General features: G+C 44.3%; 1 protein-coding gene across 1 annotated transcript in view; it reads right to left on the minus strand.

Moving 5' to 3' along the window:
* The window catches only part of CFAP46 (cilia and flagella associated protein 46), a 114,340-nt gene that overhangs the window by 83,350 nt on the left and 5,776 nt on the right, over window positions 1-25,214 (minus strand). The window contains exons 6-14 of the mRNA XM_049855990.1: window positions 23,869-23,992; window positions 23,227-23,321; window positions 21,530-21,640; window positions 8,770-8,869; window positions 3,583-3,681; window positions 2,677-2,867; window positions 1,269-1,497; window positions 891-1,011; window positions 153-276 (exon numbers count right to left, since the gene is read on the minus strand). Of these exons, the coding sequence (XP_049711947.1) occupies window positions 153-276; window positions 891-1,011; window positions 1,269-1,497; window positions 2,677-2,867; window positions 3,583-3,681; window positions 8,770-8,869; window positions 21,530-21,640; window positions 23,227-23,321; window positions 23,869-23,992 (1,194 nt within the window). The remainder of the gene's footprint in view (window positions 1-152; window positions 277-890; window positions 1,012-1,268; window positions 1,498-2,676; window positions 2,868-3,582; window positions 3,682-8,769; window positions 8,870-21,529; window positions 21,641-23,226; window positions 23,322-23,868; window positions 23,993-25,214) is intronic.

A 25,214-nucleotide genomic window follows, 5' to 3' on the forward strand; every position in this document is an offset into this window, starting at 1 on the left:
CGGGCAGCTCTTGGTGGAGGGGGGCTTCCCCAGGCGGGGGCACGGCTCAGTGTTGGAATGTGGGGGGCAGGCTGGTGGCTCTCAGTGGTGGGGGCTTCCCGGGGGGGAGGGGGGCACAGCTCAGTGCTGGGGCACTGGGAGGCAGGGCACACCTTTCTTTGTCATTTTCATTTCCCAAGCGCCGTAAGTGTCCAGCAGCTTTGTCCACACTGACGATGAAGTGACGTGCTTTGGCAAAGAGGTAGGAGAACCGGCTCCTGATTTTCCCAGTGGAGACTGAGCATGAAGACAGAGAGGCAGACGGTGAGCCCTTTGCTTCAGGACCGCGTGGAGACCGCTTGGCTGCCAGCAGGGGCCGTGTGACTCGGGGGGCTATGTGAACCTGGGGGCTGTGTGAACCTGGGGGCCATGTGAACCCAGGGGCTGTGTGAGCCGGGGAGGGGGGGCGGTGTGTGAACCTGGGGGCCATGTGAACTCAGGGCTCTGTGAACCCAAGGGGCCCACATTAACCTGGGGGGCTTTGTGAACATGGAAGGTGGGGCATGTGAACCTGGGGGCTGCATCAACCTGGGGCGGAGGCTGTGCGAACCTGGGGCCTGTGTTAACTAGTGGGGCTGTGTGAACCCAGGGGGGCATATGAACCTGGGGGCCACGTGAACTCGTGGGCTGCATTAACCTGGGGGGCCATGTAAGCCAGTGGGGGCCGCCTTTGCAGCTGCTTCCCTCTGGGCCCAAGAGAGGTACTTCCTGGGCCTTGTCTGCATCTCTCAATGGCACCTAAGCCATGTTGTGTTCTTGCAGTGTGATGTCTTCTACACACGTGCAGCCACCACACCTCCGTCAGCCTCGTTTCCCGCCCCTGCCCCTAGAAGCCCCGCCCACGCACCCACCTTTGGCTTCATTCTCGCTGTCCAGCACTATCTGGAAGGCATCGGGAGCCAGGGCCAGGCCAGCATTCACCAGGAGAGCCCGCTTCTTCCTGACACTGTCCTTGGGTATGGCCTTCTTTGCCTGCAGGGAATAAGCCGAGTGGTGAGTGCGTCGTCTGACCTTCTCAGGCTGCTGTAGAGACCGGCCGTGTGGGTCCTCCTGCCCCAGAACGAGGTGCAGTGCAGAGAGACCCTTGCCCTCCTGGGTCCTGTGTCCCTGAGCACCCACCCCTGCTATTCGCCACCCCTGGCCACAGCGTCCGTCCCAGGCAGACACTCCTCTCTGCTCTGGGCAGCATTCCACCCGTCTCCCCAGAGCTTGGCAGATGGTGCAGGGACCTGCTCGATGGCCATGATGGCTTTGTCCTCAGCACGCTCCGGCGACTGGTAGAGCATGGTGCACAGGTGCAGGCGGTTGGAGGCCATCCTGAGCTGGTCCTGGTAGAGGCCCAGGCTGTCTAGGCGCATGGCCTTCCGCAGGTGCTCCAGGGCGGGCTCCAGGCGGTCCTCGTCCTCCTCAATGTGCGCCATCTCCATGTGCACTTGGCAGCGAAGCAGCACCATCAGGCTGTGGGCACGGACAGCACAGGTGTGCGAGGGGGCCAAAGAGGGGGACCCAGGAACATGGATGGCACAGGTGTGCAAGGGGCCAGGGATGGGGGATCCAAGGATATGGATGGCACAGGTGTGTGAGGGGGCCAGAGAGGGCGACCCAGGGACTTGGATGGTAGAGGTGTGTGAAGGGGCCAGGGATGGGGGCCAGGGGCATGGACAGCAGAGCTGTGCAAGGGGGTCAGGGAGGAGAACCCCAGAAATGGGTGGCACAGGTGTGGGAGGGGGCCAGTGAGGGGCCCTACACCACCACTACCCTGCCTTATGCCACTCCCACCTCTGCCTCAGCTATGTGTGCTCCCTGCCTGCTTGGCAGCTAGCCCTCAGCTCTCTGGTGCTCCAGGTGACCTGGCATGGGATCAGGCTGGCCCTCACTGCACTGGTCAGCATCAGGAGCAGCTGACCATGCACAACACACAGTGACAGCTGTACCACCTGAACGTCAATCAAGGTTGGAATACATGTGGATCTTTCTACTTGCATACCTTTTTCAGAAAATGTGTGTTATGGGTTGAATTTTGTCCCCCAGAAATGTGAATCAGCTTGGCTAGGGCATGATTCCCAGTATTGTGTGGTTGTCCACCATTTTGTGATTTGATGTGATTAACCTATGTGTTGTAAATTCTAACCTCTATTTTTGGGTTTTTTATGATGTTAATAAGGGAAGACACAATCTACAGGATTAGGTTGTATCTTGAGTCAATCTCTTTTGGGATATAAAAGAGAGAATGGAGCAGAAAGGAGAGGGACTTCAGACGACCAAGAACGACCTGGCACAGATCGCGTCTTTTGGACCCGGGGTCCCTGTGCTGAGAAGCACCTAGATCAGGGGAAGATTAATGACAAGGACCTTCCCCCAGAGCCTACAGAGACAGAAAGCCTTCCCCTGGAGCTGGCACCCTGAATTTGGACTTCTAGTCTCCAGGACTGTAAGAGAATAAATTTGTTTGTTAAAGCCATCCACTTGTGGTATTTCTGTTACAGCAGCACTAGATAACTAAGACAAAGCATTTAGTTTTATGCTTACTCGTAATATTGAAGGGTTCTGCCTTAGCCCTCTGCTGCCTGAGTTTCAAAGTGAGCCCCCAAGCCCCGCTGGAGGGGACAACCCAGGACAGATGTGGCAGTGGCCTACCTGTCCACCTTCTCCAGGATCTCCGCGACGTTGGTCAGTGCCTTTCGCAGGTGGTGGCGCAGGTTGTGCTGGAGCAAAGGGAGGCAGGTGTTCCACTGTGTGGTGCACACCACGTGGATGACGCCAGGGTCGCCCAGGCGTATGGCACGCTGCAGCGCCACATCCAGCCTCTGAATGATGCTCAGCTGAGTCTGCACAGAACACAGCAGCTGCTCCATGACCACACAGGTTAGGGTCAGACACGGGGGCAGGGGCAGCAGGGGGGGTCAGGAGATGCTCACCAGCTTGGAACTTGAAATCTATCATACTGGCCAGACCCACCATCCCGAGCCTGTCTTCAAAAATGCCCAAATGACTGTTTCTAGAAGGCAGCAGCTGCCTGACAGAAAGCTGTCCTGGGTTTACCTGAACGTCTGTCTTCCGAAAGTGATTTAATCAGTGTCTGTCTACTCCTCTATCTACGTCTTGATCACTAGGGCTATGTGCCCATATTGCTACTACCCAGGAGCGTCTCCTCTGCTTTGTGCTGAAAGCGCTTTTTCTGGGGGCCGAGCAGCGGCTGCGGGCTCCCATACCCTGCCCCGCTGTCTACGGCACCTAGCCCCTCCGTGATGCCAAGGCCATCATGGGGGCCACCAGGGACCATGTGGTGGGGATGGCAGCTGGCCTTGTGGCTCAGGTATCATTCAGGTTCCCTAGTGCTCCATGTTGTCACCCCACTCACAGGTGGGGAAACTGAGGCACAGGGGGCCGGGCGGGGGGAATTGGCCCCAGAACCAGCCTTCACCTACATACCCACCAGGCTGTCATCAGCACTCTCAAGCCTGGCACAAACCCAACTCTCACCCACTTTGGAAATCTGCAAAATAATTCCACGTGGCCCGAGACTCTTGTTTAAAGATTTACCTCCACAGCTGCTCGGCTATAGACTTTAATTTTATTTTCAAGTTTTAAAGCTTCAGATTCACACTCCAGGCATTCAATTTCAATCAGCTTCCCTGGATCCTATAGGATACAAATGGGTTTTGAACATACGAAGATTTTTAATGAAAACAATCATGCACTTTCATTAAACTTAAAGACTATTCCCAAGATATCACTAATGTCAAAAAACCAAATGTATTGCCATTGAGTCGATTTTGACTCACAGTGACCCTGTAGGACAGAGAAGAACTGCCCCAAAGGGTTCCCAAGGAGCAGCTGGTGAATTTGAACTGCAGACCTTTTGGTTAGGAGCTTGAGCTCTCAACCACTGTGCCACCAGGAATCCATCACTGATGTACTAGGTAGGAATTCAACAAATAAAAATCTTAAGATGAAGCAAAGATATATAAGAAAAACTCAAGACACTTCTGAAAGAAAAAAATGCAAGGATTTAAGTGAGAAAGCTAATTTTTTACCCTTTTAATCAAGGAAAGCAGGTAGTTAATTTCAGCAGACCTTGAAATTTTAAAACTTAAACCAACTTCAGACGAGCTCTCTCTTGTAAAATTTGTTAGCCACGTTTTCTTGGGCTTGGTCACAGCCACGCTGGATAGAAGAGCCGTGGCCCACCAGTGCAGGAGCTCGGGCAGCTGTGGTCTGTGCAGGGCCAGTCCCACTCAGCCAGGCGGGGAGATACCAGGGAGCTCACTGGCCACAGTCTGCTCTGGCCGTCTCCCCCGGCCACCCCGCCATGTGACCACCAGCGCTAGCATAGCTGGGATGGACCGACCAGGAAGCAGCCCGGGGCCCCAGCCATGGCAGAGCCCACCCCTCTCTGTACTTGCACTGCCAGGGGCACTGCGGTCTTGTGGAGAACGTCCCTAGGCCTCGGCACCATACTAACACCAGGAGCTGGCCTGGACAAGTGACAAGGAGGTCAGCTCACCAGAGTCATGTCTTCACACCCACTGTGCCCAGAAGCTCAAGGTCCTTTCTTTGGACACACAGGAAGATTCCAGCCTGCACACATCTTCATGGTTAGCACGTGAGGCCCTGGGACACCCCTGAAGTGTGAGGAGGCACAGCAAGCTCCCAGAGCGCCATGTCTGTGGCTCAGGGGTTGTGGGGACAGCGGGGTCTCGTGAGTGTCAACAGACCAGACTACCCTGGCTTCCCCTTACAAACCCCACTCGGAGTTCACAATCTCAGAATGCAGCATAACGTAGCGGTCCACCTACCTGAGAGGCACACCTGCAGGAAGGCTTCACAGAGACAGGAGGGATACTATACATCCCTTGTATTTCTGTGAATCTTAAATTCTTTAAATTGATCCCACGTTGGGGTAGCAGTTAATTCATTTTCACTGATCTCTCAGGCAACTTTGGAATAAGACACCACAGTGGCTACTCTTTAGAAATACATCAAGGTTTCAGAATTAAAAGTCATTTATATTCTTAACGTTAGTGAGCTTTTAATTCAAAATAAACCTTAGGACATTCTGAATGTCTAGCAGGCAGGAAGTGATTAAACAATTATGATACAACCACACGATGGGATATAGTGCAGGCATTCAAAGTCATGTCTGCAGCACACGATGACCAGAAAAATGTTCACCTTCTGGCAAGAGCTTCAGGGCTGCACACGAAAGCCTGCACACACCACAACCCAGGGCGCATGGGAAACCTGCTCATCATCACAGAAACGTCAACAGAGGCTATTTATGTAGGTACATTGCCAGGGATTCTAAGTTTTCTGTATTTTTTATAGTTTCAATAGGTGCCATTATTATAATTAGAAGCAAGGATGGCGAGACTACATTTCACACTTTGGACATGTTATCAGGAGGGATCAGTCCCTGGAGAGGGACATCATGCTTGGTAAAGTACAGGGTCAGGGAAAAAGAGGAAGACCCTCAACGAGATGGATTGACACAGTGGCTGCAACAATGGACTCAAGCACAGCAACAATTGTGAGGATGGCGCAGGACCAGGCAGTGCTTCATTCTGTTGTGCGTAGGGTCGCTGTGAGTCGGAATGGATTCGACATCACCTAACAACGGCATAACTTCAGGAGGACAATGGAAGTACTTTAAAAGCATTTATTAGGGTATCTCCTCAGCCTTTGTCATAGGCTCCATGAGAGAGGGGAGAAAGCTACATGACTAATAAAAAACTAATTTCCATATTTCAGTGGACTATTTTTATTTACTGAAATTTTGTCTCTTTTTTAACAGCTTTTTTGAAGTATAGTTGATGTACAACAAGTTGCACATACTTAAAGTGTTCCAGTTAGTCAGTTCTGACATATGTTTAAGCCCATGGAACTGTCACCACAGTTGAGATATGAACACACATCAGCCCCAAGTTCCCTCTTGGACCCCTTGCCATCCTTCCCTCCTGTTTTCTGAACTACAGATCAGTTTGCACATTCTAGAATTTCCTGCAAGCAGAATCATAGCAGACGTACTCTTTTTGTCTCATTTCCTCCTCTCAGCACAGTTGTTTGGAGCCCTGTCCCCAGCCTGCATCTCTCACTAGCTCATTCCTGGTTATGCTGAGTAGTACAGGTGCTCTGTTGTGTGGCTGCGACACCACAAGTTTGTTTAGCCATTCACCTGTTGCTAGACATTGGGGGCTGTTACCAGCTTTCCACTATGACAAATGAAGCTGCTGTGAACATTCACGTACAAGTGTTTGCAGGAACATATGCGTTCATTTGTCTTGGTTAAATACCCAGGAGCGGGATGGCTGGGTTTTCTGGGAGGTGCATATTTAACTTTTTGCAAAACTGCCAAACTGTTTTCCAAAGTGGTTGCACCATCTTACACTTCTAACAGCAGGGAACGAGAGCTCCAGTTCCTCCACATCCTGGCCAACACTTGGCATGGGCATTCTTTTAATTTTAGCAGTGCTAAAAAAAAAAAAAAAAAAAAAATTTTTTTTTTTAATAGGGATTTAATAGCTGTGTAGTGGTCTCTCGTGGTAGTTTTAAGTTGCATGTTCTTAATGACTAATGATGTCCAGCATCTTTTCATATGCTTACTGGCCATCTTGTATCTTCACTGGTGAAATGTGTGTTCAGAACTTCTGTGCATTTTTATGACACTGTCTCACTATTTTGAGAGTTCTTTATATATTTTGGATACAAATCCCTTTATCAGATCTGTGATTTATGAGCATTTTCTCTCAGTCTCTGGCTTGTATTTTCATCCTCTAAACAGTATCTTTCACAAAGCAGAAGTTCTTAATTTTGATAAAGTTCAATCAATTTCTTCTTCTATGGATTGTGCTTTTGGTAGCCTATCTAAGAATCCTTTGCCTTACTCAAGGTCACATTTCTCTAACGTTTTCTTCAAAAGTGTTACATTTAGGTCCATGAAGCATTTTGAGTTAATTTCTGTATATCATGTGAAGTATGGATTGGAGGACTTTTCTTTTTTTTTTTAACCATATCATTATTCAATTGTCCCTGCACTGAATGCCTTTATACCTTTGTTAGACATCAGTTGACTTTATGTTTGTGGATCTATTTCTGGATTCTACTTGGTCCTACTGATTGATGTAACTGTCTTCATGCCAAGACAACACTGTCTCAACTACTGAGCCTTTATAGAAGGTCCTGAAGGTAGGCAGGGTAAGTCTTCTGACCTGTTTTTTCAAAGTTGCTTTTAGCTATTCTAAGTCCTTTACATTTTCATGTAAATTTTTACTCAGCTTATTAATTTCTTGGAATTGCAGTGAGTCTATCATTCAGTTTGGGAAAAATTGGCATCTGAACACTATCAAGCCTTCTGATCCATGAACGTGCTTTTTCTATCCAGTTATTTAGGATATCTTTGACTTCACTCAGCAATGCTTTGTCCTTCTCAGTCCATAGGTCTTACACATCTTTTGTCAGATTTATCCTTGAGTATTTTATGGTTTTTTATGCTATTGTAAAATGTATTATTTTTTCTAATTTCAATTTCCAACTTTTGTTGCTAATATAGAGGAATATAATCAATTTTTATATGTTAATTTTCTATCCCACAACCTTGTTAAACTCACTTATTCATTCTAGTAGCTTTTGTTTTTTGTAGATTCCACCAGATTCCCAAGACAATTTATTTCTCCCTTTCCAGCCTGGATGACTTTTACTTTTCTTGACTGACTGCACTGGGTGGAACCTCTGTTACAAGGTAGAATTCACGTGGGAGGGGCAGACATCCTCCCCTTGTCCCCGATCCCAGCAGTAACACAGTCAGTCTTTCACCATTAAGTATCATGTTAGTTATAGATTTTTCATAGATTCCTTCTATCAGGTTGAGGGCCCTTTTGCTAATTTCCTGTTTCTTATTGTCTACCACATAATGGGTACTTGCAAGTGTGGTCTAGTAGCTGTACTGGCAATGAGCTTCCTGAGGGTCCACCCAAGTCTAATAAGGTAACCTGGAGCTAGCACACAGCAGTGCCCCTTCATCAGTGAAGTGAAGCTCCACCAAGGCCCACTATTCCAAGAGTGTCACACACCTAACCCATCCATTCCAGCACGCAGCAGGCAGTCAGTTGTCAAATATGCATTACATTTGAAATGCTCAATGATCACTACTAAAGTAAACCTTTGCTCTATGAAAGAACCTTTCATTTCTTAAAAATTTAAAAACAGATAGACCTGAAACATGCACTCATATTCTTTTGTGGGGAGGGCAGAGCTTTTCCAGGGGGGAAAAGATTATAACACGTATTTAAGAATCTTAAAGTGAGAATTTCTGGTGATTTCATGTCAATGAACTTACCTTACGGGAAAATCCTGAATGCAGAAAACAAGTCTTAAGCACAAAATGTTCAATATAGCATTTTATATAATAAGCAAAAAACCATAAGTGATTTCAATGTCCAACAACAGGGGATAGGAGAGTAAGCTTTGGATCATTCATATTATATAATATTAAATGGACTTTTTTGAACAACTGGCAACAGGTGGGCTGGTACCTGTGGTAACAGGCAAAGAGAAAGGGGTATGATGTTAAACCCCACAAGCCATAGAATCTCAGTTATGTAAAATGCACTCTAACAAGGCTGGGGGAAGCTCCCCACAACATGTGGTAGCCCTTTTGGTGACAGTTGTGTGAATCACTCATTCCTCCAATGTCCTGACCCATAGCAGGTGCCAGAAGCCCCGGGCACTTACTGCATTCTCGATTTTCTTCAGGTCTGATATGCAGCCAGAAGCAATTTCCTCACATTTCAAGGTCAATGAAAGATGGGCTAGTTCAAACAGCAAAAGAATCCTGGAAGCAAACACACCAGCCATGGGTCAGTTGGGTGTGAGAGGAAAGACACTGCACAGTAGAATACATTTTCAGTCAAACAAGGGCTCCATCAGAGCCAGGAAATATGGAAGTTTGTGGGGGGAGATAAAAATATAACCACCAAGGAGTGGTGAAAAGGAAAGAGTGGACATTCCAGAGATGATAGGAAAGCGGGAGTCAGTGGCACAAGCACCGCAGGGGAGAGAGTCTGGGCTCAGCTCAGGCCTAGGAAAATAGGGCCACTTCCATTCTACCTGTGATCCTTGCCCAAGCCAGGCCTTCGTGTGAACCTCCACCCTCTCTCCTGGGCACTGACGCTGGACTTCGAAGGCATCAGAGACAGCCCTGCATCCACTGGGCAGACAGCCCCGCTTCTCTCAGTCTGCAGGTCCCATGTGGGTGAGGCCCCTGGGGGGCACGAGGCCTGTGCTGTTGTGGCACTTTGTGCTGTTTGACACACCACCCTTCAGAGCAGCTCATTGCAGTGGGGTCAGTGTCTGCACCTTACAGGTGGGGGCACAGGCTCAGGGAGGGGGGCCACATGCATCTCCTGACTCCAAACTTGGCCTTTTCTTACCACAGGACAACTGTCATGACTTTTCCCGTCATCAATCGGATCAGAAGCTGGTGCTCACTCCAAGCGGAGGCACAGTCGATCACATTCTCTACCCACAGTGCCCGTTCACAGAAATAGCTCATATAACGGAACCCCTCATTACCCATGTGACGTGACAAGGGCATGGTTGTGGAAATGGTAATGGCTCAATAGACTTGACAAAGTCTGAGCTGGGCACAGAAGGAGGACAGTTGGTGAATGGAAAAGAACAAGAGGACTTACATCAGAGCACAGCAGAGACAGACAAGGGCATTTCCAAAATAGCAACAAACAGTTAAGAGACATGGCTGAAAACAATTTTATCTTTAAAATACCAGAAGAGGCGACTTCCGCTTCTAAACATGATGGAGTAACAGGGAGCAGATTTACCCTCCTGCCCTAAACAACCAAAACTCCTGACAAGCACATGAAACAACTGTGTCAGGCAAGGGACAACAGGCAGAGCAGGACAGCCATTCATGAAAAGGGGGTGGACAAATGAGGCAGGTGGCCCTAAAATTGTCTCAGCTTACTGCACACAGGGAGGTGTTATAGGACCACGAGTGGGGAGGGCACCCAGGCAGAGTCTCCAGAATTTGGGGGGCTGACATGGCTAGAATCCAGGACAGAGTCTGGAGAGAACAGAGCCACACAGGGAGATGATAGATGGTTCCCTGAGTCTGCAGCTGGACGCCAATCAAAGTGCACACGTGAGCAAAGTCTCTATGGCAGGGACAGACCCACTGGAAGGGGGGGCAGGGAAAAGTCCACATTCTCACCAGCTGAAGTGGAAAAACCCCATAATACATAAGATAAATGGTAGCATATTCAGAACGGGATTGCCTCAGATTATGGCTGTTCCGATCACACCTAATAGCACTTAAAGAAAGCCTAAAAAGGGTCAGACTGTTTCCAAGTAACTTAGTACACCCTAGAACTAAAGCTTAAGAATATGTATAGGAATGCAAAAATATCCATGACCCAACAAAGGGTCTGGCATCCAATCACAATCTGCATCCATTCAAAAAGGAATGGACATGCCAAGAATCAGGAAAACACAACCTATAACAAGGAGAAAACTCGATTAATAGAAACAGGCCCAAGACAAAGCAGGTGACAGAATTAGGAGGCAATGACATAATAGTTATTATAACTGTTGTTGTTGTTAGGTGTTGTCAAGTCGGTTCCGACTCATAGCGACCCTATGCACAACAGAACGAAACACTGCCCGGTCCTGCGCCATCCTTACAATCGTTGTTATGCTTGAGCTCATTGTTGTAGCCACTGTGTCAATCCACCTTGTTAAGGTTGAGGTTAGTTGTTATAACTAACCTCCATATATTCAAGAAGGTAGACAAAAGCAGGAGCATGATAAGGAGGGATATGGAAAATATAGAAAAGACCCAAAAGAACTTCTAGAGAGAAAACTACAGTGTATGAGATGAAAAGTACACTAACAGATGGGACTAACAGGAGATTAGACAAGAAATGAAGAACACCAGAAATGCTACCTATATGAGTACATATAAAATAATTTTTTCTTGTCTCATTTTTTCCCTTATTCTTTATGTCTCTTTTAAAGATAATTGACTGCTTAAAGCAAGAAAAATCATAATGTATCTCGGGGTTTATAACAGGTAAGAAAGTAAAATACATTTCAACAACAGCACAAAGACTAGGAGAGGGAAAATGGAAGCACTTTGTTGTAATGTTCTTGTATTATATATGAAGTGATTTGATATTACTTGAAAAGACTGATAATACCACTGATCCTAAAACAGACAGTAAAATTTTTAAAAAAGGCATATTTAATAAGCCAATAAATGAAATTAGATGGAATAATAAGAAATATCCTGTTAATAAAAAAAAAGAAGGCAGAAAAGATGTAAAAAAAGAACGTATGGAACAAGTAGAAGGCAAAACATCTAGCAAGATGGTAGATTTAAACTCAAGAATATCAATAATCACATTGAATGTAAAAATGGTAAAAACTCCCCAACTAACACCCCCAATTAACAGGCAGAGGTTGTCAGATTAAACTAAAAATCAAGACTTAATTTTATGCTGCCTACAAGAAACCCACTTTAAATATAAAGACATAAATTAGTTAAAAGTGAAAGGATGGAAAAAAGAGACCATGACATAGTAATCAAAAGAAAGCTGGATGGCTATATTAACCTGAGTGGAGTTTATCTCAGGAAGGTGAGGCTGACTCAACATTCAAAAATCAATTTGATCCATCATACTAGCAAACTAAAGAAATATACGATCCTCTTAGTAGATGTCAAAATTCAACACCCATTCACAATATAATTTCTCAGCAAACTAGGAATAGAAGGGAGCTTCCTAAACCTGAAAAAGGAATCTATAAAAAACCTACCACTAACATTTTTTCAATAGTGAAAGTAAGTTTTTTCTCCCTAGGACCAGGAACAAGACAAGGATGTTCACTCTCACAAGTTCTATTCAGCACTGTACTGGAAATTCTAGCAAGTACTCTAAGAATATAAGAAAATTAAGAAAAAATAAGGCACATATACCTGAAAAGAAGAAAGTAAAACTGTCTTCATTCACAGACTGAATGATTGTCTATGAAGAGAATCCTAAGAATCTGCAAGAAATTTACTAGAATAAGTGAGTTAACAAGGTTGCATGATACAAGGCCAATATACAAAAATCAGTTGTTTCTATATACTAGAAGTAAAAAAATCAGGAAGTAAAATTAACAAACAGTACAGTATACAAGAGCAACAAAAATATAAAATACTTAGGGATAAATGTGAGAAAAGACGTACACTGAAAAACTGATGGGAGAACTTAAAGATCTAAATAAATGGATAGATATACTATGTTCATGGACCAGAAAACTCAATATTGTTAAGATGTCAATTCTTCCCAAATGGATCTACAGATAGAACACATTCCAAATCAAAATCCCAGCAGGGATTTTGTAGAAATTGACAGGCTGATTCTAAACTTCATATGGAATGCAAAAGGACCTATAATAGCAAAAACATCTTTGAAAAAGAATAAAGAGGACTTATAATACCTGATTATTAGGACTAAGACTAATTGTGGGAGGTGTGGTGGTGCAGTGGTTAAGAGCTATGGCTGCTAACCAAAGGGTTGACAGTTTGAATCCACCAGCTGCTCCTTGGAAACGCTGTGGGGCACGTCTACTCTGTACTCTAGGGTTGCTATGAGTGGGAATTGGCTTGATGGAAATGGGTTTGTTTCTGTTTGAAAACTAATTGCTAGAAAAGGACATCATATTTGGTAAAGTACAGGGTCAGTGAAAACAAAGGAAACCCTCAATGAGATGGACTGACATAACAGCCCCAACAATGAACTCCCACACACCAATGATCATCAAGATGGCACAGGACCGGGCAACGTTTTGTTCTGTTACACCTCAGGTCACCATGAGTTGGAACCAATTTGCAATTAGCAAAAACAACATAAAGCTACAGTAATCAAGAGTGTGTTACAGGTGTAAATATAGACCAGAGTTTCTCAGCCTTGGCACTACTAACATTTTGGACCAGATAATTATTTGCTGGGGTGTGAGGGAGTACCTGTTCTGCGCATTGTAGGATGTTTAGCAATATCCCTGGCCTCTACCCAGTAGTGACAGCCACATGTGTCTGTTGTTGTTGTTAGGTGCCGTCGAGTCGGTTCTGACTCAGAGCGACCCTATATGCACAACAGAACAGAACACTGCCGGTCCTGTGCCATCCTTACAATCGTTGTTATGCTTGAGCTCATTGTTGCAGCCACTGTGTCAATCCATCTCGTTGAGGGTCTTCCTCTTTTCCGCCGACCCTGCACTTTGCCAAGCATGGTGTCCTTCCCCAGGGACTGATCCCTCCTGACAACATGTTCAAAGTATGTAAGACAGTTTTGCCATCCTTGCTTCTAAGGAGCATTCTGGTTGTAATTCTCCCAAGACAGATTTGTTCGTTCTTTTGGCAGTCCATAGTATATTCAATATTCTTCACCAAGTGCTCTTATTCTTAGCAAGTGCTCTAAGAATATAAGAAAAATAAGACGCTCAAAGGCGTCAATTCTTCTTCGGTCTTCCTTATTCATTGTTCAGCTTTCACATGCATATGATGAGACTGAAAATACCATGGCTTGGGTCAGGCGTGCCCTAGTCTTTAAGGTGACATCTTTGCTTTTCAACACTTTAAAGAGGTCCTTTGCAGCAGATACATGTGTCTAAACCAACAAAAAAACAATGTCTAGACATCACTAAATGTCACCCAGGGGCCACGCCTGCACCTTTTCTGCCCTTTGCTAGGTAATAATCACAGACTTACTTCAAAAATATGAACGGCCAGTCTGTTGTAATGATCAAACCCTGGTCTTGACTTGGTGTTACCATCCTCCCCTCTCTCGCATCCTGGGTTCCTCCTGGTGGGAAGTCTGCTTTGGAAAGGAGTGTGGGTCCTCCTGCTCCCCACCATCCATACTCACCTCCACCTGTTCAGCCCCAGGACCTCCAAAAGCCCTGCCCTGGCTGGAAGAGCCCACCTGGCCTGCTGACCTCTCATCTTTTGGTCCTGTATCTGACTCGCTCCTGTGTTCCAGCCACACAGGCTGCTGGGCAGATCAAGAAACAGGAAGCAGGAAAATTATAAATCACTGGTTTTCAATCCTTTTTTTGTTTTTGTTTTAAACTGAGAGAACATTTTCCCACCAGAATTGCAGATCCAGAAGCCCACTCAGGTGGAAGAGGTGTCTACAAGGCCTCTCACAGAGATGAGGACTCTGAGTAGTTGACGCTTCAAGGAGGGAGAGGCCACGCTGGCTCGGCACACACCTTCTCTTCCAGGGCCCAAGGGCACCAACCAAATGCTAAGTGCATACTCAGCCCCAAGGAAACTTAAACCATCCCAATCAGACCAGGTTCTGACCATGCTCTCTGACCACAATGTAATAAAACCAAAATGCAAACATGAAACCATAGAGAAATGAGGGAATAGAAGCTGTTTTTAATAATCTGCAGGATAGGGAGGGCCAGAGGTAGAGCCACAGGGACGAGAGGCTGGTTCCTAGCAAGGCAGATGCAGGGACCAACTCAGTGGATCCTGAGGCCACATGGCAGCCTGAGCTTCCCATTGCAGCCCCCAGTCCATGCCCTGGGAGACCCAGGACTTATCGGTCTACAGGCCTAGTGAGCAAGTAACTGAGTTAATCCACCTGGAGGACCTAAAACAGTGTCCACCAGGGATTGAGCTGAGCTTCCAGACTAAGAAAGACTAGGAAGAAGAACTTGGTGGTCTATTTCTGAAAAGAATTAGCCAGTGAAAACCTCATGAATAGCAGTTGAACACTGGCATAGTGCTAGAAGATGAGCCCTTCAGGTTGGAAGGCACTCAAAATACAACTGGGGAAGAGCTGCCTCCTCAAAGTAGAGTCGACCTTAATGACATGGATGGAGTCAAGCTTTCGGGACCTTCATTTGCTGATGTGGCATGACTCAAAATGAGAAGAAACAGTTCCAAACATCTATTAATAATTGGAACATGCAATGTACAAAGTATGAATCTAGGAAAATTGGAAATTGTCAAAAATGAAAGGGAATGCATAAACATCAATATCCTAGGCATTAGTGAGCTGAAATGGACTGGTACTGGCCATTTTGAATTGGACAATCATATGGTCTACTATGCCAGGAATGACAAATTGAAGAAGAATGTCATTGCATTTGTCGTCAAAGAGAACATTTCAAGATCTATCCTGAAGTACAACATTATCAGTGATATGATAATATCCATAAGCCTACAAGGAAGACCAGTTAATACTTCTATTATTCAAATGAATGCATCAATGAGTAAGGTCAAAGATGAAGAAATTGAAGATTCTTTTACCAACTTCTGTAGTCTGAAATTGATCAAACATGAAATCAGGATGCATTGTAATTACTGATGATTGGAATGCAAAAGTTGGAAACAAAGAAGGATTGGTAGTTAGAAAATATGGCCTTGGTGATAGAAATGATGCTGGAGATTGCATGATAAAATTTTGCAAGACCAATGACTTCTTCATTGCAAATACCTTTTTCAACAACATAAATGGTGACTATACATGTGGACCTCGCCAGGTGGAATACACAGGAGTCAAATCGACTACATCAGTGGAAAGAGATGATGGAAAAGCTCAATATCATCAGTCAGAACAAGGCCAGGAGCCAACTGTGGGGCAAACCATTTGCAAGTTCAAGCTGAAACTGAAGAAAATTAGAACAAGTCCACAAGAGCCAAAGTACAACCTTGAGTATATCCCACCCGAATTTACAGACCATCTCAAGAACAGATTTGATGTGTTGAATACTAATGACCAAAGGCCAGATGAATTGTGGAATGACATCATACACGAAGAAAGCAAGAGGTCATTAAAAAGACAGGAAAGAAAGAAAAGACAAAAATGGATATCAGAAGAGACTCTGAAACTTGCTCTTGAATGTTGAGTAGCTAAAGCAAAAGGAAGAAATGATGAAGTAAAAGAGCTGAACAGAAGATGTCAAAGGGCTCGAGAAGACAAAGTAAAGAATTGTAATGACGTATGGAAAGACCTGAAGTTAGAAAATGAAAAGGGAAGAACACAATCGGCATTTCTCAAGCTAAAGAACTGAAGAAAAACGTTCAAGCCTCAGGCTGCAATATTGAAGGATTCTACACAGAAAATATTAAACGATGCAGGAGACATCAAAAGAAGATGAAAGGAATACACAGAGTCACTATGCCAAAAAGAATTGGTGAACGATCAACCATTTCAGGAGGTAGCATATGATCAGGAACCGATGGTACTGAAGGAAGAAGTCTGAGCTGCACTGAAGACATTGGCGAAAAACAAGTCTCCAGGAATTGACAGAATAGCAATTGAGATGTTTCAACAAACAGATACAGAGCTGGAAGTGCTCACTTGTCTATGCTGAGAAAGTTGGAGAACAGCTACCTACCTGGCCAATTGACTTGAAGAGATTCATATTTATGCCTATTCCCAAGAAAGGTGAGCCAACTGAGTGTGGAAATTATTGAACAATATCATTAGTATCACACACAAGTAAAATTTTGCTGAAGATCATTCAAAATCAGCTGCAGCAGTATATCGACAAGGAACTGCCAGAAATTCAGACCGGATTCAGAAGAGGACACGGAACCAGGGATATGGTTGCTGATGTTAGATGGATCCAGGCTGAAAGCAGAGAATATCAGAAAGATGTTCACCTATGCTTTATTGACTATGCAAAGGCATTTGACTGCCTGGATCACAACTAATTATGGATAACATTGTGAAGATTGGAATTTCAGAACATTTAATTGTGCTCCTAAGGAACCTGTACCTAGATCAAGAGGCAGTCATTCAAAGAATAAGGGGATACCATGCGGTTTAAACTCAGGAAAGGTGTGTGTCAGGGTTATATCCTTTTACCATACTTATTCAATCCGTATGTTGAGCAAATAATCCAAGAAGATGGACTATATGAAGAAGAACAGGACATCAGGATAGGAGGAAGACTCATTAACAACCTGCGATATTCAGATGACACAGCCTTGCTTGCTGGAAGTGAAGAGGGCTTGAAGTACTTACTGATGAAGATCAAAGATCAAAGCCTTCAGTATGGATTAAACCTCAACATAAAACAAAAATCCTCACAACTGGACCACTAAGCAATATCATGATATAGAAAATACTTAAGTTGTCCAGGATTTCATTTTACTTGGATCCACAATCAACAACCATGGAAGCAGCAGTCAAGAAATCAAATGATGCATTGCATTGGGAAAATCTGCTGCAAAAGCCCCCTTTAAAGTGTCAAAAGGCAAAGATGTCACCTTGAAGACTAACGTGCACCTGACCCGAGTCATGGTATTTTCAGTTGCCTCTTACGCACGTGCTATCGGGACAATGAATAAGGAAGACTGAAGAAGAATTGATGCCTTTGAATTGCTGTGTTGACGAAGATTATTGAATATACCATGGACTGCCAAAAGAAGGAACAAATCTGTCTTGGAAGAAGTACAACCAGGATGGTCCCTAGAAGCAAGGATGGCAAGACTATGTCTCACATACTTTGGGCATGTTATTAGGAGAGATCAGTCCCTGGAGAAGGACATCATGCTTGGTCAGTGAAAAAGAGGAAGACCCTCAACAAGATGGACTGACACAGTGGCAGCAACAATGGGCTGAAGCATAGCAACAATTGTGAAGATGGTGCAGGACTGGGCGGTGTTTCGTTCTGTTGTGCACAGGGTCACTATGAGTCAGAAATGACTTGATGGCACCCAACAACAACAGCAAACATTAGCTCAAATAGAACATCTTTGTACATGGAAAATTATTTTTAAAAAAGGTAAACAGAGAATGGACGCATTGTGGGAATGGAACCAATGTCTTGGAAAGCTTTATGTACAAATTATCGAATGGGAAACCAATTTGTCTCTGAACTTTCACCTAAAGTACAATTAATAAAAAAAAAAAAAAAGAAAGTAGAAGAAGTGGGGAATGTAGAAGGAGAAGGGAATCCCCCTCCTGTGTTTATGTGATAATAAAATATTCATGTACTCGCTGTAGACAAGGAAGTCTCTAGTGTTGTAGCTGTGGCTGTTGTGATTGTTTTTGTTTTAACTGCACTTGAGGAAGCTACTTTCTTCTCTACTGGCAGCCCTGCTATACGTGAAGTAGTGAGTGGAGGTGCTGAGGGGGTGGTGGGTCCCCAACAGAACAGAGTGGTAAGAACAAAAAGGAAAGCTCATTCCATGCTATTTCTGTTCTAATGGGTACGTTTTCAGTTCAGGTTAAAATGAGGCCTAATCTAGACAAATACTATATGAAGCCACAACTATAAAAACTCATGAAAAGGTTTACATACAAAAAGAAACAATCTTTGATGGTTATGAGGGAGGGGATGGGCAGGAGGCAAAAAGACTAAATAGACAATAGATAACTGGTAAGTCTGGTTAAGGGTGAGACAGTACACAATACTGGTGAAGCCAGCACAACTTGTCCAAGGCAAGGTCATGGAAGCTCCACAGACACATCCAAACTCCCTGAGGGACGGAATTATTGGGCTAAGGGCTAGGGACCACAGTCTCAGGGAACATCTAGCTCAATTGGCATAATATGGTTTGTAAAGAGAATGTTCTACATTCTACTTTGGTGAGTAGTGTCTGGGGTCTTAAAAGCTTGTGAGCGGCCATCTAAGATACTCCACTGGTCCCACCCTGTCTGGAGCAAGGGAGAATGAAGAAAACCAAAGGTACAAGGGAAAGATCAGTCCAAAGGGCTAATGGACCGCAACTACCACAGCCTTTACCAGACTGAGTCCAGCCCAATGAGATGGTGCCCAGCTACCACCACCGACTGCTCTGACAGGGATTACAATAGACAGTCCCGGACAGAACTGGAGAAAAATGTAGAACAAAATTCTAACTCATTTAAAAAAACAAAAACAGACTTACTGGTCTGACAGAGACTGGAGAAACTCCGAAAGTATGGCCCCTGAAGACCCTTACAGCTAAGTACTGTAGTCACTCCTAAGGTTCACCCTTCAGTCAAAGATTAGACAGGCCCATAAAACAAAACGAGACTAAAGGGGCACACCAGCCCAGGGGCAATGATGAGAAGGCAGGAGCGGATAGGAAAGCTGGTAATAGGGAACTCAAGGTCGAAAAGGGGAGAGTGTTAAGGTGTCATGGGGTTGGCAACCAATGTCACAAAGGAATATGTGTATTAATTGTTTAATCAGCAATTAGTTTTCTCTGTAAACCTTCATCTAAAGTACAATTAAAAAAAATTTTAAGTAAAAGGTAAACAAACTTGGGGAAACGTAAGTATATACTGGAGCTGAAGGGCTAAAATCTTAAAATAGATATTTTTTACATGGCAATAACAAAATGATTTATACCCTAATTTTTTAAGTGGGCAAAAGAAATAAATAGAAATTAACAAGAGAAAAAATGCTGGTAAAAACATGAAATACAGTCAACTTCACCAGTACTCAAAGAAATGCAAACTGAAGCAGTGCTGGGCATTTTTGCCCTTTCTTCACAGAGAAACAGCCATCCTTATCTGCAAACAACCTACAACTGGTGCAATGTGGACCAGGCGCCCGAAAAATCTGTCCTAGAACCCACTTCTAGAACTTCCCTCAAGAAAACCACAAGCAACCTCTCTGTGAGGAAGGTGACGCTGGAGGCCATGGCAGGGCTGGCCTGACTTCAGTCACTCAGCTTGGAGAATCTGTTGAAGGATTAGATCTCCTCTCAGAAAGACCAACACATACGCAAATGTGTGAACATGCACATGTACATGTGTGCATATACACATGTACACGTGATATACTTTTTGCATAGGACTTACGTATCTCCTGAAGAGACTATCTTGACCCTAGAGAGCCTGAAAACTCCATGTTAGAAAATTTCATAATGTACAAAAATGTTCACGATTTATCTTTCTATGGAAAAAGCAGTTAAAAACTGTATGAAAATAATTTTGAAAATACAAAAAAAATAATAAATTATATAAGGAAGACTGATAGGGACTTTAAAATATTAAATGTGGTCACATTATTGATGCCATTTTCAAAATTTCTACAATAATTATGTGCTACATTTGAAATGAGAAAAAAATAATGAAAGTTATTTTTAAATACACAGACATGCAATTACTGGCCCATGAAATCTGTATAATTAAAAGAGTTCACCAAGGACATGACAATGTGACCCCGAGCGGGGTCTGTGTCCTCCCCTCCCGGACTTCTAGCCTGTAAGCCTGATGACCCACCGCTGAAGCCCACAGCCTTCAAAATCCCCGCCCTGGGAGTAAGTTGCTTCTAGCCAATAGAAGGCCTTGATGTTGAGCGGAAGCCAATGACAAAGAGACTCCCTCCCATCTTGTCAGCAGACTCTCTCCTTGTTGGCTTTGAGAAAGCAAGCTGTCACTTGGAGAGGCCTCTGTGCGGGGAACCAAGGTCCTCAGTCCACCCACAGGTGCGGAATCCTGCCAACAGCCACAGGAGTCTGGATGCGGATCCTCCCCCGTCAAGCCTCCAGGAGACGCCGGCCCCAACCCACACCTCTGCTGCAGCCGCGCCGGGACTGTGACCCCCAGAACCAATGAGGCCATAAATGTGTGTTGTCGGAAGCTGCTGTGTTTGCGGTAGTTTGTTCCGCAGCAATAGGTAAATAACATGCCCCAAATCAACTCTCAAATGACAAAATTAAAAAATTTTCCTCAACGGTGTAGGAAAAGAGTCAACACGTTTCCTACATTAGGAATGCACAGAAGTTGACAAAATCACCAAGACCTCAAGAGATAAATTCTCAAGAGAGAGCATTCAAATGTCCCCAAACATGCCTGAACATGAAACCTCCTTGTGCAAACGGAAACAAAAAGGTACTTTCAGCCCACACATTAAGGAGAGGTTGCTTTTCTTTTCTATTCTTTAAATAGACACACAATGCTAATGGAGATGTGACCAAACAGCTGCTGGGGGCATAGGAGCAAACCCCTGCCCCTCTGTGGGAACAAACCAGGGAAGACATTCCAGAACATTCCAGATCCTCCCTCAGCCTCTGGCTCAGTCACTGGCTCCCAGAATCCAGTCCAGGACTTGCTCTAAACTCTAACAGCTCCTTGCCCAGAGCTACCTGGCACAGATGGTTTATGAAAGCACAGAATCAAGACAAACTGGCCAGGGACATGTTTAAGAAAAAAATATTGTTCTTCCACCTGATGGAATGTTATCGGCTACAGAAAAATGTGTAAGAAGATGTAATGACTGAAAAGTGCTCATGCTATATACGAAATTTGACTCTAAAGAGTAGGACACAAAGTTACATATCCCAACTGCAAAACCAACACTACAAAACCTACAAGACTTGAAAGAAATATACACAAACATCTGCAATTGCTGAGTTTTGTGGGGAAGTCATGGTTGCTGTTTTATATTTAGTTAAATTCTCCTATACTGCACCAAATTTTGTACAATGATTATGTAGATGTGAAATTGGCAAAACGTACAACACCACACTTACTTTTCTTCTCTGATTGAAAGTACGCGCTGGTGATGATAATAACCTAAACGCTTATAGAGAGCCTTCAGAATTATATTGGCATCTTCTGGTAATTCGTTGTTTTCTAATTTCCTAGAAGCAATCCAAACATTAAATAACCAAAAATCCTGTCAGATTTATTCAAATTATCCTAAAAGAAAATTTACATGTTTATGAGCCTGTGTTTCTCACTGAACAGAACGCCTAAAATGAATTCCTCACTTTCCTCTCCCTGAACCCAGTCCTAGATGATTTTGTACCACTTTTTTTTTTTTATCCTCCTCATCGTCCAGATGATGCACTTTCTTCCTACATCACTCAAAAATGGAAAACAAGCACAACCCCGCACCTATAATGGTACCACACGCAGGGCCCACCGTGTACTGATGCTCAGCTGCTTCCCATTCCCCAGATCAAGGGCCAGGGCTAGCACTCCCACACACCCACTGGGGTACTCCATCCACAGACACACAGTGCTCTCCTCACACCCTGAGGACTCACCTGCTGCTCCCCTCATTCCCTCAGCACTCACACTCACTGAGCTCTCCTCTCTCCTCACACTCACTGTGCTTCCCTCTCTCCTCACACTCTGTGCTCTCTTCTCTTCACTCACTGTGCTCTCCTCTCTTCACACTTAGTCTGCTCTCCTATCCTCACACTTACTGTGCTCTCCTCACTCCTCACACTCACTGTGCTCCCCTTTCTCCTCACACTCACTGTGCTTCCCTCTCTCCTCACACTCTGTGCTCTCCTCTCTTCACACCCACTGTGCTCTCCTCTCTCCACACATTCACTGTGCTCTCCTCTCTTCACACTCAGTCTGCTCTCCTATCCTCACACTCACTGTGCTCTCCTCACTCCTCACACTCACTGTGCTCCCCTCTCTCCTCACACTTACTCTTCTCTCCTCTCCTTCACACTGTGATCTCCTCTCTCCCTCACACTCACTGCGCTCTCCTCTATCCCTCACACTCACTGTGCTCTCCTCTCTCCCTCACACTCACTGTGCTCTCCTCTCTCCCTCACACTCACTGTGCTCTCCTCTCTCCCTCACACTCTCACTCACACCACACTCTCTTCCCTCTTCACACTGTGATCTTCTATATCTCAGCTCTCAGGCACACTGTGTTCTTCTCATTCTAATTTCCTGTAAGCACAGCAGGTCTCTGCTGTCCTTTACAGGAATACTTTTCAAAATGACTGTCCCTACTCCCAGGGTACCTTTCTTCTCCCCATTCACTCATTTACCCACCCCATCAGGGTTTTACCCACAAACTGCCCTTGTTTTGTCACTGCCCTGACAAGTGTCCGGCCTCATCTGGTGTGAGGGTCCGCAGCGTCTGACAGGACTGGTGACTTCCTCCTCCTAATCCCCTTTTTACACTTGGCCACAGGGAGCTACACTCTCTGGGTTGTGGAATGCCTCACTGCCTTTTGGTGGGCGGAGGGGAGGCCCGGCAGCGTTGGAGCTGCCATCTTCTTCTGTGGCTTATGAGACCACCTACATACCAAAATATTTTTTTTTTTTTTACATACCAATGACCCCCAGGTTTCCACCTCCTCTTGCCTTCTCCCTGCAACTCCAAACTCACCCACCGCTGCCACCGTGACCTACCCCATGCGCGTAGGACCACGACTTTCCATACTGGACTCTTGCTCTCTCTCCCAAAACAACTTACGCTTTTAGCATATTAATGTGGAAACAGATGGACAGGCTAATTGAAGATTTCATTTCTTCTTTTAAATGATGCTCATCCATTAATTTGTGACGTACCTGTCATGAAATGAAACAGAATATTAATTTGGATAAACATAAAATCATTAGGTATGATTCAGACTTTGTCCAGCTATTATTTCACTAATATTCCTCTCTTTAAGTTAATATTTGTAATTAACAAGTATCTTGTCACTATGTTTTATGTTTAGTTTCTCAGATATAACTTAAGCTGATTCCCATATACGTAAAAATTAATAGATGATGAATGCTTTTCAAACTCATTCTTGTAGCAATTACTTGTATCTTTTCAAATTTTCCATTAACTTCTTTTTTTTAATTCAATGCAGTTACAGAGGTAATATTCCAAGAGTAACAATGAGGAAAAAATATTCTGCTTTGTTTTCAAAATGTCATGGCTACTATGTATGTCCTCACACATTATGAATGAATATTTCTTTAAATATGAGTTTATATTTGTCTTGTTTGTGCATGTATGATGTACTTATTTGATGGGTTTATTCACTGTTTCTATATTCAGTTTTCTGAATAATGGCTTGGATGAAAATTGCTTCTTATATACACGTTTTTTAACATGTCACTTTACCATAACAGAGAATATCTTTCGATATTTCTGCGGCACATTAGTTTTTATGAATGGTGCTGCCATGGAACAAAACGTAGCAGCTTCCTCGTTTTTTCCAGCGTCCAGATAACACTCAATAAGTTCCCTGTATAATATAAAAATAGCAGTTATTAAGCTTTGGTGAAAATTTTTCTTCTGCATATGTCTAGTACTCAGTTTGTTAAACTTTTATAACTTTTATGTTTCACAAATTCTAGAAAGATACACCAAGGTTGACTGACTCCTTAAACTGTAAACACAGAGTCTGTGACTCCCCATTGCCGGGCCATCAGGAGATGGGAAATCTACATTACTGCTAGCAAGAGGGAAAGGGAATTACTCATATTTCAATTACCTGGGACATTAAAAAATATATATTTTAAAGCAAGTTCACATTTGTATTTCTTTTGCTTTTAAAGCTCCCCAAATTGTCATCCATCTATAGAACCTGGTTTCTAACTTGGGTGTGATCCACTGAGTCAAAACAGTCCAGTGATTTCACTGGGACACGTCCTCTCATCCGCTGGCCTGCATCTGGTGTCGCCCCAAACACAGACACACTCTGACCGATTCCTGTCCGCCTCCAGGCACGAGTACCATGACATTGGCTGCAGTCTCCCGCTGTGGCTTCTCAGGTCCCAACCCTCTGTCTGACCCTCTGCCATCAAGGGTAGGCATGTGGCCACTTCCCCAAAAGAGAGTCCACCTGTGCACCAGCATGTTCATGTTCACATTGGCTGTCTTTATTTTGCTAAAATGTTGATTACCCTAAGTATTTTCTGAACTGTTTTTAAAACCTTGAGCCAGTGTAAGGGACACAGGGTCCCACCCCCTCTGCTTGATGTCTAATTGCACTGCTTCACTCTGTTGTGAGATTCATGCAATCACCACACTGTGGATGCTGCTCACAGGGTTTCCATTTTTAGAAACGACCTTCAGATGAGATACAAAACTCTTAATTCTACTGTAGAACAGGAAGCAAATGATATACCCCATGGGATGTGAAATGATCATCTAACTGGGAGAGAGCGGGGAGGAAGTCTGTCTGCGAAGTGCCTTGTCTTCCAGGACAAGCAGAGACTTGCTATCAAGGGCTCAAAAGAAACAGCAGTGATTTCTTTTCCAAAACAATGCCAATAAACGTCAGTGGGGAATAGGAAAGTCTTTTTAACCAATGGAGCTGGAAAACAGAATATCCATAGGGAAAGAAATGAACCTCAACCTATACTTCATATCTCATACAGAAATTAACTCAAAATAGAGAGTAGTCCTAAACGAAAGGGCTAAAGCTATAAAGCTTCTCAAAGAAAACGCAGGAAAAAAAATCT

This window comes from Elephas maximus, chromosome 16, assembly GCF_024166365.1.
Source record: "Elephas maximus indicus isolate mEleMax1 chromosome 16, mEleMax1 primary haplotype, whole genome shotgun sequence".
Taxonomy (NCBI): domain Eukaryota; kingdom Metazoa; phylum Chordata; class Mammalia; order Proboscidea; family Elephantidae; genus Elephas; species Elephas maximus.